The sequence below is a fragment of the Pelodiscus sinensis genome, unplaced genomic scaffold (genome assembly GCF_049634645.1).
Source record: "Pelodiscus sinensis isolate JC-2024 unplaced genomic scaffold, ASM4963464v1 ctg91, whole genome shotgun sequence".
In the NCBI taxonomy this organism is placed as follows: domain Eukaryota; kingdom Metazoa; phylum Chordata; order Testudines; family Trionychidae; genus Pelodiscus; species Pelodiscus sinensis.
This window is the reverse complement of record NW_027466033.1, coordinates 262,201-276,352: the sequence shown is the minus strand read 5'-3', so window position 1 is coordinate 276,352 and position 14,152 is coordinate 262,201. Positions and strand designations below refer to the sequence as shown.

At 54.0% G+C, this 14,152-nt stretch overlaps 1 protein-coding gene across 1 annotated transcript in view; it reads left to right on the top strand.

Moving 5' to 3' along the window:
- Window positions 1-14,152, top strand: part of DNHD1 (dynein heavy chain domain 1) — a 278,012-nt gene that overhangs the window by 138,832 nt on the left and 125,028 nt on the right. The window contains 2 exon segments of the mRNA XM_075918511.1: window positions 396-615; window positions 1,548-1,673. Of these exon segments, the coding sequence (XP_075774626.1) occupies window positions 396-615; window positions 1,548-1,673 (346 nt within the window).

The following is a 14,152-nucleotide window of genomic DNA, read 5'->3' as shown; positions in this document are numbered from 1 at the left end:
GCATGGAGGAATGTTTGGGGGAGCAGTGACACAATCACCTCCCCCCGACTTACCTCAGTGGGCCACCCAGCCTGCAGGTCAGTGTCTGTTTCCACTCTGGCCACACCGCTTTCTATTGGCAGCCGCCGTGCCCAGCACTGGCCCTACTCCCAGAGCCAGCCTGAGGGGAGGGAGCGGCATGTCAGAGTTTGGGGAGAGCAACTGGGGCATGGGGGGTGGGAGACTGGAAAACAGCTGGACTAGCTGGAAAGGCTCCAGGCTGTGGGCGATGCAGCCCCCAGCAGCATGGACACCTCACTCTCCCGGAGCTGCTGCAAGCCCGACCATGCGCCACTCAGGCTGCGGCTCACGCCTGCTCCGGCTGCTCCCTCTCAGCATGTGTTTGGCGCCCCTAGATCTGGTCGAGTGAGCGAGGGCGCTGCCGCTCCTTGGACATGCTGCGCCGGCTGCAGAAGGCCTGGGCTGAAAGACAGTTCCGCCTGGTCAACTTCATCCTGAACGTGCCCTACCAGGCCCCGCTGCCTGAGCACCCTGCCCGCCGGCCCCCCAGCCGGCGCTACCGCCCGCCTAAGCAGGAGTATGTCTCCAAAGACAGCGGCACCTTTGTGCTGTCTGGTGAGTGCTGCATGAGTCACTGACTGGCCAGGGCCTCTCACGTCCCTTAGCAGAGACCCCTTCAGTGTGCTAGGCCCCACAGGGCCACACAGCACAGGCCTGCAGCCTCCAAGATGCCAAGATGGGGCCCTTGGGCACCAGCAAGCCCTGCCACTCTCCGTGGCTCCCTGCAGGAAATCAAGCCCGGCCAGATGCCCGGGGGAAGCTGGCATGGGCCCTGTCACAGGCAGCCTTTGCAAACAAGGTCACATTTGAATAGTCACCTGACCTTCCAAATCCAAAAGTCCTTGGCTAGAGCAGAGGGGCACAGGGGAAGCGGGAGCCCCCTGGCCAAACCCATGCTGTGGAGAGAGCCAGGTTCTTCAGAAACCCACCTTCTATCCTTGGCCTGCCAGGGTTTCCCCCGACGAGTGTCGGCCATTGGCCAGTCAGCACGGTGCCCCCCGGGGGACGATCAAAAGTGCAGAGGAGACTGAGGCATGTGTAAGAACCATAAAGATGTTTGTCTCAGGCTGCATGGGGGGAAGGTTGGTCTGAGCAGGCTGGGACCCCAGGGAGACATGGGGCAGCTGTTGGCCTCTGACCACCCACTGCCTTCAACTCGGAGACTGGCCAGACCATGAGAGCCCCCAAGGGACAGGGAAACCACCCGGAGTCCCCTGGTGTCTCTTCTCTCCAGGGAATGGAGGACTCGAGCTGCTCTGGCCTTGGCTGGTTCCCCGTCCTCGCTGGAAGCTTCTGGCCTCAGGCTTGGGGGAAACTCACCCATCCCACCCACTGTGCCAGAGCCCAGCAGCACCCCCAGGAATCCAGAACTCAGAGAGCCTCCATGGCCAAGTTGCTGGGATCAGCTGGGGCCACACCCCTGGGCATGCAGGTGTCCAGTGCCTTTGGGCTGCCAGACTCTCCCCCTCTTCTCTTCCTGAGTACAGACACGGCAGAGCTCAAAGCCCTGGCAGAGGCAAGCCTGCTGACCTTGAAGAGCATCATCCTCTCACCCCACGCCACGGAGCTTCGGGAGGAGGCCGAGAGCTGGACCAGCACCTTGCGCAGCTTTGGTGAGGGGCCGGGGGTGTGAAGGGGAAGCGCTTGGGCAGAGAGGTGGCAGGCTGTCCTCTGCCCGGGCGCTGGCTTGTCCTTCCACCGGGTGTCTGCACCGTGATGTGGGGCTGGGTGCTGGGGGCCCCAGCGTTTGTAGGCCAGGCCTGAGCGTCCCTTCTGACCACTGACCTACATGTAGACCTGCTGGCCCTGGAACTTGCCCCCATGCTCCCGTGTCTGCAAACCCGAGTCCAAGCAGCTTATCCCAAGCTTCCTTGTGCCTTCTCGATCTGTAACCTCTGGAGATGTGGCCCTCCCACCGCATTTCCCAGGAAGCTCCTGCAGCCTACCAGCCTGTCTGGTGGGGCTACCCCAGAAGCGCGGGGCTCTGTGCCACACCTGTGCCCCCCATCCTCCTCTTTCTCCTTTGGTCCCACCCCCTGCTTAGGCCAAATGCAAGAGTCAGGCTGTGGCAAGAGCTGCTCAGTGAGTCCAGGCCACTGTGGAGAGCCCCAAATCCTCCACTTGCCCTTGGTGAAGAGCTAGGCTGCCCACAATGAGGAACTTTCTCTTCTTTTTTGAACTCAATTCTACTTGCCATCACAACATCCCAGGTCAGCGAGTTGGGTATTGGGTGAAAAGGTACTTGGTCTCCTACATCCTGCTGCCTGATAACTTCATCAGGGGTGTGGAAAAGGGTGGATAATAGTTCTTGGAGTGTTGTCCTTGGGGCACCTCACTTCAGGTCTTGGTGCATCCCAGGGCCATTGAGGGAAATTTTCTGTAGCCATGTCCGTCCAGGCCACACGTGTGCAGTACACCTCTTGTGGCACCTTTGGTGCCTTGGCCAGCCCCCTCAGTTCCTTCTCCACCACACTTGGCCTGAGATGAACGGCTTGGTGGTATCCCACTGTCTGTCACCCACTCTACCAATATCCATTCACCTGTTTTAGCAGAGCTTTGCAGTTACCTATTGTGACGGACCGGGCCAAGTCTGGGCACAGCTGAGGGCGTCCGCTCAGGGCGAATTGCTCAACCTCGGGGCTCCTTACAGTCCCCAGACTGGTGACCTCTCCAATCAGGCCACAAATCAGTCCCACAGAGCGCTTCAGCTGCAAGCCTGAAGCCTCACGAGCAAAACCCCTCCGACACCCCAGCAATATCCGTGCCCCAGATAGCCCCAGGCCTCATACACAGGTGGGGGGTCCTAGCACCCAATCCCACTTACCCCGAACAAGTTCTGTCCGGTTCCAAGAAACCAGCCACAGATCCCTGGTCAATCTACCCTTTGGACCTTACCCACAAATCACGCTGGGCCAATCCTTTAGCATCTAACATCTAAAGGTTTATTACTACAATAAAGAAAAGCATGAGAGTAAGGTTGTTAAAGGATAGTACATTACATGCATCGAATCTCCTAGTTCTCAATGCAGGCTCTAGCAGAGATGTTACAGCTGCTGGTTTAAAAGTTCTTGTTGCGCATCCTAGGATCAGGATGGGTCCACAGGTCTTTCTGGCTCTTCGATCCCTGCAGTGCTGCCTCTGGGGTGAAGTGCTGAGCTGAGGCCAAGAGATGGAGTCGACCACATGGCCTCTTTATACATCCTTCCTGGTCTCTTCTTGGCTGCAGCAGGTCACGTGGCCAGCGGCCTATCCCTGTGTTCCCTGCTGGCAGCTCTCAGGTGTCCACCCTCATGCTTTAGGTGTGTCCTTGGCCCATTGAGTGCCATTGTCCCACAGGGCCTCGCTGATTAGCATGTCCATAGGCCGGGCTCTGCCCAATGCTCAACCACATTCAGAGAAATATTCAGTCTCCACACAGATTACAGATTCCTACCCACACACACAGACATTATATAATCACATGACTAGCGTACACAGGATCAGCAGACAGTAAGCTCCTATTCAACACCCCACATGGCCCCTTTATACCATTTTGGGGGCCAACACCCCCCCATGGGTGCAGGAGTGATCTGGCTGCTCCCCTCAAAGTCCAGTAACGTGACACCTATGTAGTTAGTAACAGAGTAACTCATTAGTGATTCAGTTCAATAGTGTAGTTAGTGTCCGAGTATCTCGTTAGTAATTCAATTAAATAGTGTAATCAATGTACCTCGTTAGTATTTCAGTTCCATAGTGTAGTCAGAGTACCTTGTTAGTATTCCAGTTCCATAGAGTAGTTAGAGTACTTCGTTAGTAATTCAGTGCAATGGTGTAGTCCAGTGGTCACCAGCCAGTCGATCGGGATCTACCGGCAGATCTTGGAGCCCTTCACAGGTGACCCTGAGAGCTTTGGCCAGGAGACTATCAAGTGCCCGCACTTCAGCTGCCCCTCTCAGCACTGCCGTGCTACCCTTGTCCTTTGCCTTGGAGCTGTTCCCCACCCATGGGAGCCTCCTGCTTGCTGTGCAGGGCACGGGAAGAATAGGAAAGGGAGTTACTGATCTCACGGTGCTCCTCCCTCCACTCTGTACCCCACCTCCACAGAGCAGAGGGGGGCAGGGATGGAGAGAGCTTGCTGGCTGCTTTTGAGAGTGGTGCAGGGCCAGGGCAGGGTGAGCCTGCCTTAGCCCCCTGCACCATCACCCAGAAGCCACCTGTGGTAAGCGGTGCTCAGCTGGAGCCTGCATTCCAAACCCAGGCCCCAGTCCTGAACCTTTCCTGTCCCCCAAATTCCTGCCCCCAGCCTGATAAAAGTGTGTGAGGATGGAGTGAGCAGGGGCAGGGCCTGGGAGAAGGGGCAGGAAGGAGGTGGGTGTGGCATAGCAGGGGGCTGTCCACTCTTGTGGCTCTGGATCCTGTCTGGTTGGGCAGTCACTGGTTGCTATGTTGGGCTGTGGGTGACCCCTCTGCAGAGACTGCGCGTGTCTGTGTGCACTGCCCAGTGGAGGGGTGGTCCCTGAGGGCAGGCATGTAGGCCATAAATTAGCAACTTCATACCTGGCCAGGGGAAGGAGTTTGAACAAAGGAAGGGTTCACTGGGGGGGGGTGTTCTGTGGCTGGGAGAAGGGGCAGTCTTGGCAGAGAGAAGCATGAAGGAAGCAGACTAAGTCCAAGCAGGGGGGTTCAGGGGCCTGCGAATCCCCCCCCCCCCCAAGAGGACTAGGGTTCTGCCCTGGCTCCGCTGGCAACGTTGAGCCTGTGATGCGCTGGATCTCTGAGAAGCAAAGAAACCTATTCTATGGCCTGGCTGAGGATGGGGGGGCAGGATCGGGGCTCCCCAATGCACCGACACAGTGGGGCAGGGGTATTTGGGTTTGAGGTAGATCCTGGATTTCACTTAAATTCAAAAAGTGATTTCATGCTTAAAAAGTTTGAAGACCACTGGTGTAGTTAGAGCAGCTCATTAGTAATTCAGTTCCATAGTGTGGTGTGACAGGCTGGGCCGGGTCTGGGCACAGCTGAGGGCGTCCGCTCAGGGCAAATTGCTCAAATTCGGGGCTCCTTACAGCCCCCAGACTGGAGATCTTCCCAAACAGGCCACAAACCAGTCCCACAGAGCGATTCAGCTGCCTGCCTGGCCAGCCAGAAGCCTCACGAGCACAACCCCTCCGGCACCCCAGCAATATCCGTGCCCCAGATGGCCCCGGGCCTCATACACAGGTGAGGGATGTTAGAGCCCAATCCCACCTCCCCCGAACAAGTTCTGTCCGGTTCCAAGAAACCAGCCACAGATCCCTGGTCAATTTCCCCTCTGGACCTTACCCACAAATCACGCTGGGCCAATCCTTTAGCATCTAACATCTAAAGGTTTATTACTACAAGAAAGAAAAGCATGAGAGTGAGGTTGTTAAAGGAATAGTACATTACATGCATCGAATCTCCCAGTTCTCAATGCAGGCTCTAGCAGAGATGTTACAGCTGCTGGCTTAAAAGTCTTTGGTGAACATCCTAGGTCAGGATGGATCCACAGGTCTTCCCGGCTCGTGATCCCCTGGGAGGCTGCATCTGGGGTCAGGAGCAGATCTAAGACCACATGGCCTATTTATCCCTCCTTCCTGATTTCTTCCAAGCTGGAGGGAGTCACATGGCCAGTGGCCAGGTGTGTCTTTGGCCTCCAGAGGCCCATTGTTCCCTGGAGCTTTGCTCATTAGCATGTCCATAGGCAAAAATTCCTAGCCCATTATTCAAGCACATTCAGAGAGACTTCCACTCTCCATTCCGAGTACAGATTCCTAACTCCACACATAGACGTCATACAGATATATGAAGATCAGATACAGAATCAGAAGAAAGTAAGCTTTTGTTTGACCCCACACATTGCCCCAAAAGTGGTACAAAGGGGGTCAACACCCCCCCATGGGTGCAGCAGTGACCCGGCTGTTCCCCTCACAATCCAATAACGTGACAGCATGTCCATGGGCAAACATTCCTGGCCCATTGCCCTGCCTCAGACAGAGAATCTTTCAGCATCAACACAGAGCACATATTTATAACTTCTCCTTCGAGTGGTCCCCGTGGGTGCTCCACTCTGGGTGCTGGTGCATCCTCGCGCCGGCGACCGGAGACTTTTCAAGCCATTTCTGCCACGCCACGCAGGCGCCGTGGAGCCCTCTAGTGTTGTTGGAATTGAAGGGCGCCTGCGTGTGCAGCTCCTCAGTTCCTTCTCTACCATCCTCGGCAGCAGATGGAGAGCCTTCTGTTCTCCTTACTTTCTCTAAAAATAGTTAAATATCTCATTTTATTCCCTTAGTTACCTCATCAGCCAAGTTCTTTAGCCCTACCCGCCTCCCCTGTCTAGTTATTTAAAAAAAAAAAAATTCTCGTTGCTGCTTGCCACTTTTCCCCACCCCTCATGCCCAGCTCGCCGGGCTTCAAACGCTGCAAGTCATGTCGGGATGCCATGCCTGCTTCCAACGGACACTCCACTTATATTAAGTGCCCTGGGGAGGCGCACCAGACTCAAAAGTGCCTGCACTGCTCCAAATTAACAGCGAGGGCCCGCCGAGACCGGGCCAATAGACTAAGGACTCTCTTATACGAGAAGTCCCTCCATCCCTCTTCAGAGGACTCGCCTACGCTTTCTAGATCACTTCAACTAACTAAGGGTATGGAGAAAAATCAACCCCCTACCCACTCTTCTTCCACGGCATCAAAAACCGGTCTCTCTCCAACTCCATCCCTATCCTCGGCACCATCAGCATTACGGGTTAGCGCTGAGGATAGGCCAGGAACCTCCGGCACGTCGCAACCTAAGACGCAGGCACCGCACAAAAGAGCTCATTCAGAGCCAAGACAAAAATCAGCGGCACTGACCGCTACGGCGCCTAAGCCATCCTCAGCACCGACTGTGCCATCGAGAGAGCGCTCGGCACCGAAGCATGCCAAAACGGCACTGTGCTCGGCACCAAAAAAGGCCCGTGCCGATAATCCACCTTTTAGTGCTCTGGTGCCAGAACAAACCTCGGCACCGACAACCCCCTCGATAGCGGCGTCGTTACCACCGAAACCACACCACCCCGCACCGTCTCAGAGGCATGAGCGGTACCAATCCCCACTGCGGAGCCACACCTCCTCGGCACCGCCATCCCTGGGTTCCTCTATCCACTCGGTGAGATCTCAGCGCTCCTTGTCCGCTTCTCGTTCAGTCAGTGACATCAGCACCGAACCAAGGAGCAGGTTCTCATCACAACACTCTAGCCCGGCACATAGACCTCCATCCTGGCAGCCGGCTACTGTTCAATATGCATACCCTCCCACTCCGCATCCATGGTATGCACAGCACTATGCTTACCCACCCCCGCCATATACCACTCAATGGCAACCCTGGGAGTCACATCCAAAGAAGAGTCACCATCGACCCTCTTCTACTATTTCCAGGCCACCTCTTCCCTCGCCTCCTGCCACCGTATCTGCCACTGAGCCGAATTCTCCAGCCCCCTCAGACGCACATGACTCCCTCTCTGAGGGCGAGACCAGATCTCCTTTACACAATTCCTTCTCCTCCCCAGACGAAGCGGTCACCACCGAAGCCCCACCGTCGGGAGACGACACAAAAAAATTTCAGGAATTGTTTAAAAGAGTTGCTATAGCTCAGGAAAGAGATCTCCAAGAGGTGCAAGTCAAATGATATCGCCTTCTTCGTACGCTTCAGCCCCCAACCGCCTCCAGAATTGCTATTCCCATGGATGAGGCTATTATGGATCCGGCCGACAATATCTGGCAGACCCCAGCATCCGTCACTCCAACAAATAAGAGGGCAGACCGTAAATACTTCATCGCTCCAAAAAATATGGACTTCCTTTTCACCCACCTACCTCTGAACTCCCTAGTAGTGGATTCGGTACGGCACAAGGGTAAACAACCTAACCTAAGAACAACCCCACAAGACAGGGATCACAAAAATGTGGACATTATGGGCCGAAAGGTTTACTCTTCGTCCACATTGCTCCTCAGGGCTGCGAACTATACCGCCATGCTTGCGGACTATGATCACGCTAATTATTCCAAGCTCCAGGATCTCCTCCAGCACCTCCCGGACCATAAACGGTCAACCCTGCTCAATATTATGCAGGAGGGCCACACCATCTCCCACACAGCTTTGCAGTCCTCTATGGACGTGGCAGACACCGCCGCTCGAATTACGGCCTTGGCGATAGTGCTCCACCGAATTTCCTGGCTACAAGCATCTGGGGTACCTAGGGATCTTCAACAAAAGGTTGAGGACTTACCCTTTGATCGAACCAACCTCTTTGCAGCTAAGACCGACGAGGTGTTGCATTCTATGAAGGACTCTCGTACTACCCTCAGGACCCTCGGAATGTACACTCCTCCATTCAAGAGAACTAGGTACCAGCCTTACCAACGCCTGAGAGAGCCGTTCCGGCAACAACCCAAGTACGATTACCGCAAACAGAGATTTCAACGTCGTAGACCACAGCGACAACAACAGCAACACGTCGCACCCCATCCAGCAAGCTGCAGGTTTGAAGGTCACGTCGAGAGCCAGGAAGCCAATCCGCTGACATTCCCAACTGCTACCCCTCAGTTCCACCACCCCCTCTGAGCCTTTTTCCACCAATGATCCCTCATCCCCTCGGACAAATGGGTCTTGGATCTGATTTAATCTGGTTACATCATCCCCTTTACCTCTCTTCCCCCCACCCACCCTCCTATCCTGTCCCTTCTCAGGGACCCATCTCACGAAACCGTCCTCCTACAAGAGGTTTCACACCTTCTTCAACTGGGCGCAGGAGAATATGTACCAACACAATTTCGAGGCCGGGGCTTCTACTCAACTTACTTCCTAACCCAGAAGAAGACAGGAGGCTGGCGACCCATCTTAGACCTCAGGCGCCTCAACAAATACCTCGCATACCACCGTTTCAAGATGGTCACCCTCTCAACTTTCATTCCCAAACTCGATCAACACGATTGGCTTTCGTCTCTCGACCTTCAAGACGCATATTTCCACATTACAATTCATCCTGCTCACAGACGCTTCTTATGGTTTACAGTGGGCACCCAACACTATCAGTACAGGGTGCTCCCGATTGGACTGTCTACGGCCCCCAGGGTGTTCTCCAAAACCCCTGTCGGTCGTAATGGCCTCTCTTCGATGCCAAGGCATCATAATATTCCCGTATTTGGACGATTGCCTCATAAAAGGTGCGTCCTTCAACGAAACGAAGACCATGACAGATACCACAATAGCCCTTCTACTCAGCCTCGGGTTTCATGTAAATTACACAAAATCCACTTTACGCCCAAAGCAGAGACTGGAATTCATAGGCGCCCTCCTCGACACAGTCGCAGCAAGGACTACTCTTCCCGAACACAGGTTCGCAATGATATGCGACCTTGTCCAAGCAGCACAAGCAGTACCAACTGTCACGGTCCGCCACTGCCTCAAAATCCTCGGACACATGGCTTCCACGACCTATGTTGTCAGTTTAGCCAGACTCCGCATGAGACCTCTCCACTCCTGGCTCACGATGGTTTACAGACCCTCCAGAGACCAACTCTCCAAGTCCGTCGCTATTCCACCACGCATCATCAACTCCCTGCTCTGGGGGACAATTCCTCAAAACATGCTACACGGCGTTCCTTTTCAACGCCCACCTTCCACTCTCACACTTATAACAGATACCTCACTCATGGGATGGGGAGCTCACTTGGGACACATCAGAGCCCAAGGCAAATGGTCATTTATGGAGCAAACGTTGCATATCAACCTCCTCGAGCTACGGGCAGTCAGATATGCATGCCAATATTTCGCTCAGTACATAGCTCACAAGACCATCACCATCATGACGGACAATACCACCTGCATGTACTACATCAACCGTCAGGGTGGTGCTCGATCCCTTTCCCTGTGCTCAGAAGCTACCAAGCTGTGGACCTGGTGCCTATCACACGGGGTCACCCCTTCGGCTGTTTACCTTCCCGGGATACTCAACGTCACAGCAGACGCTTTAAGCCATACGTTCATGGACCAGCACGAATGGGAGATCGACAGACACGCCCTCACTCTGCTCTTCCTTCACTGGGGCCAACCGGAAGTGGACCTCTTCGCCACAAAGAACAATCGAAAATGCCACCTCTACTGCTCCAGAGGAGCCCTGGGGAAAAGTTCCCTCGGAGACGCCTTTTCCATCACATGGGATGCCTCCCTCCTGTATGCCTTTCCCCCCCTTCCCGCTCCTAAACCAAGTCCTCAACAAGATCAGTACGGACCAAGCGCTAGTCATTCTAGTGGCACCTGCGTGGCCCAGACAAACGTGGTATCCTTACCTCCTCAAGATGACGGTGACGGATCCGGATCCCTTTCCTTCCCACCACGACCTCCTCTCGCAGAACCACGGTCGGACCCTTCATCCAAATGTTCTCAAGCTCAATCTCCATGCCTGGCTCCTTCATGGCTCCAGGATGCCGAGACTGCCTGCTTGGAACAAGTGAAAGACATTCTAATTAATAGTAGGAGACGTTCCACCAGGAAAACCTACCTGAACAAGTGGACTCGTTTCTCCCACTGGTATGCTCAAACCCACGCAAGCTCACCACACCTCGCTCCTGTACATACCTTACTGGACTACTTACTATCCTTGAAACACTCCGGCCTGGCACTTAGCAGTATCAAGGTCCATGCTGCCACCATAGCGGCTTTTCACCATTCTACGTGGGGCGCTTCCTTTCTCGCTGACCCACTGACAAAGCGTTTCTTTAAAGGTCTGCAGAGTACCTTTCCTCCTGTCCGTCCACCAGTCCCCATTTGGGACTTGATCCATGTTCTAAAGAGCCTGACGAAACCGCCATTTGAACCAATAGCTACTTGCTCCTGGTCTCATTTGTCTATGAATGTAGCCTTCCTCGTCGCCATTACCTCTAGCAGGAGGGTGAGTGAGCTTGCGGCCTTGATGGCTGACCCTCCATACACTGTATTTTCAAAGGACAGGGTGATACTCCAACCCCACCCTCAATTCCTCCTTAAAGTACCCTCCCCCTTCCACATGAATGAACCCATACACTTACCTGCCTTCTTTCCGAAGCCGCACGTGGACCCAATCCAGACTGCATGTCACACTCTTGATGTCTGACGAGCTCTGGTGTTCTACGTAGATCGCACAAAGCCGTGGCAAGCCTCACCTAGACTTTTTATCTCTTACGCTGCAAGATCTAAGGGACGAGCAGTCTCATCTCAAAGAATTTCTAGATGGATTACATCCTGCATTAAAACTTGTTACACCCTATATGGCAAGGACTTACCTGGAACTATCACAGCTCATTCCACCAGGGCGGTAGCTTCCACGACTGCCTTCCTTCATAACGTTCCACTGCAGGACATTTGCAACGCTGCTACCTGGTCATCTGACCACTCGTTTGCGCAACACTATGCTCTTTCCACCTCCATAGCATCCTATATGGCAGTTGGACAAGCGGTGTTATCCGCAGTTACTACCACGCGGCTCCAAACCCACCTCCATGAGCCAACAACTGCTGTGTAGTCACCCAGAGTGGAGCACCCATGGGGACCACTTGAAGGAGAAGAAAGAGTTACTCACCTTGTGCAGTAATGGAGGTTCTTCTTCGAGTGGCCCCGTGGGTGCTCCACTCTAGGTGTCAGGTCCCATCCCGGCGCCGCGGCTCGGAGAATTTTCATAGCCGTGTCCCACCAGCCCGCACATGCGCGCTCCTTCAAAGCGCCGTTCACGCCTTTGATCAGCCGCGTGCAGGCTGGCAACCGCCAGTTCCTCTCAACCGCCTCAGGTCGTGGTCGGAGCTCCCTGTGTTGTTAGATCTATGTTTCTCATTAGCATTATTAGTTTGTTTTCTCAGTGTAAATAGTTACTTTTAGGGTTAGTCGTGTTCCTGTTCTACAGTTCTATTGTTAAAAAAAAAAAAAAAGTTTTCTCTTCAGATCAGCTCTGTTAGCGCTACGGCCAAGCGCTAAAGAAAGCTGAAATTGACAAACAGCAAAAAGACAGAGATTGCCTGGGTCGGCATCCAGCCACCCTCTTCGGCTCCTAGCAATGCCGGGATCCCCCGGTTTTAAGAAATGTTCAGTTTGCTGCGAAGCTATGCTGGCGGCTGATGGCCATGATGCTTGCATAAGGTGCCTGGGTGAATCGCATGTTCCCCAAAAGTGCACCCATTGTTGCAAGCTTACGTCCAGAGCCCGCAGAGAGCGGGAATTAAAGCTCCGGATGATATCGTTTGACAAGGCGCTGCAGCCTGATCCGATACCCTCTTCAGCCTCAGCAAAAACTTCTGATTCTAAGAGGAGAGCGACTTCTCCCAGACCGGTGACTTCAAAGAGGGCAAAGCCGTCCCTGGCTTGCTCCCTCCCTCCGGCAGCCTCAAGGGCTTCGGCAGCCCCCAAATTGACCCCCGCGAGGTCCCGCTCCTCTACTGACCCCGGTGATAGGGGATTGCAAACGCCGAGGGCTCGGGCTGCTTCAGTGCCGGCATCGGCGGCACCAGCTTCAGCTTCGCCAGCTGGCGGTGCAGCACTAACGCTGAAACTGACAAGCCAGCCGGTGCTGGGTTCAGAGGCATCAACGTCAGCGGTGCAGGCTCCAGCGGCACCTCTTGTGACGGCACCGGACCTAGCCGTGCACATTCCTGACATGGTGCCACCGGCAAATTTAATGACGTCGGCACCGAGCACTCTATTGGCACGGACAGCAGAGCAGCTACAGCTGATCTCCCCGGCACCGCTCTGCTTTCACTCTGTGCAGAGCTCCCCAGTTGCCATGGAAACTGACAGTGCCTCAATACCTAGGAAAGCTCTATCAAAGACTCATGGGAGGGACAGATCTGCCTCCCCAGTTTTCTCACCAGGACCATCTCCATCGCCACCAAGGCGTGCACGATATCGAGACTATAGTGTCTCTCCGATCCATGTCGCATACAGGCAGCGCGATTATAGAGACACAGTATATCTAGAAGCACAGCGATCTTGTTCACGATCTCGTTCACTGGGTCGGTCATCTAGATATGGGTCCTCTAGACGTTCTCCACACCGCGTCTATTACATTCAACACAATAGTGCACGTTCGTCGCGTCATTCTTCTCCGTCACGTTCTGAGCGCTACTACGGGCACTACTATCGCTCGTGCGACGGCGGTACCCACCGTGAACATATATTATCTTCACATAGGGGATCATCATGCAACTGCTGATCACCAATCACACAATACTTACCTCAACAACCACAACAGTTAAACTCACCTCCTCCATCGACAAACCAATCTGTCCAACAGGATCAGTCCGAGCTGGAAGAAGGGCAGCTGTCTGACACAGAGGACCCCAAGCCAGAAACCTCTCCAGCGGACTGCGCATCTTCCTCACCAGATGAGGCAGTCTGTCCAGGTGAATTGTCTCCACCGGACGATCTAATACAATTCCAAGACCTGTTTAAACGAGTAGCAGGCACGCAGGAAATACAGCTGGCAGATGTTCCGGTGAAGACACACCGTCTCTTAAAGAACCTCCGTCCACAGCAGCGTGCAAGGATCGCCTTACCAATTGACGAAGCAATCATGGAAGTGGCGGACGAGATATGGCAAACGCCAACTTCAGTTACTCCTACCAGTAAAAAGGCCGACAAGAAATACTTTGTGCCGGAAAAGGGGCTAGATTTTCTATTCAATCACCCTCAGCCCAATTCGTTAGTGGTTGACGCAGCACAGCGAAAGACCAAAGCACCACAGTACAAAAATGCGCTCCCTGATAAAGACAATAAAAAGTTGGATATATTTGGTAGGAAGGTCTATTCTTCAGCCACACTTCTATTACGTATTGCAAACTACTCGGCTCATTTATCAAACCACAATTTTGATAATTATTCAAAGCTAGCGGAATTATTACAACATCTTCCTGACGCTAAGAAAACTCTACTAAAAGCGATAGTACAGGAAGGATACGCAGCATGTAGCACTGCATTGCAGATTGCAATGGATGTGGCCGACACAGCAGCGCAGGCCACGGCTACGGGTATCGCAATGAGGAGATCATCGTGGCTTTCGTTTGCGGGAGCACCAAAGGAGCTGCAAAG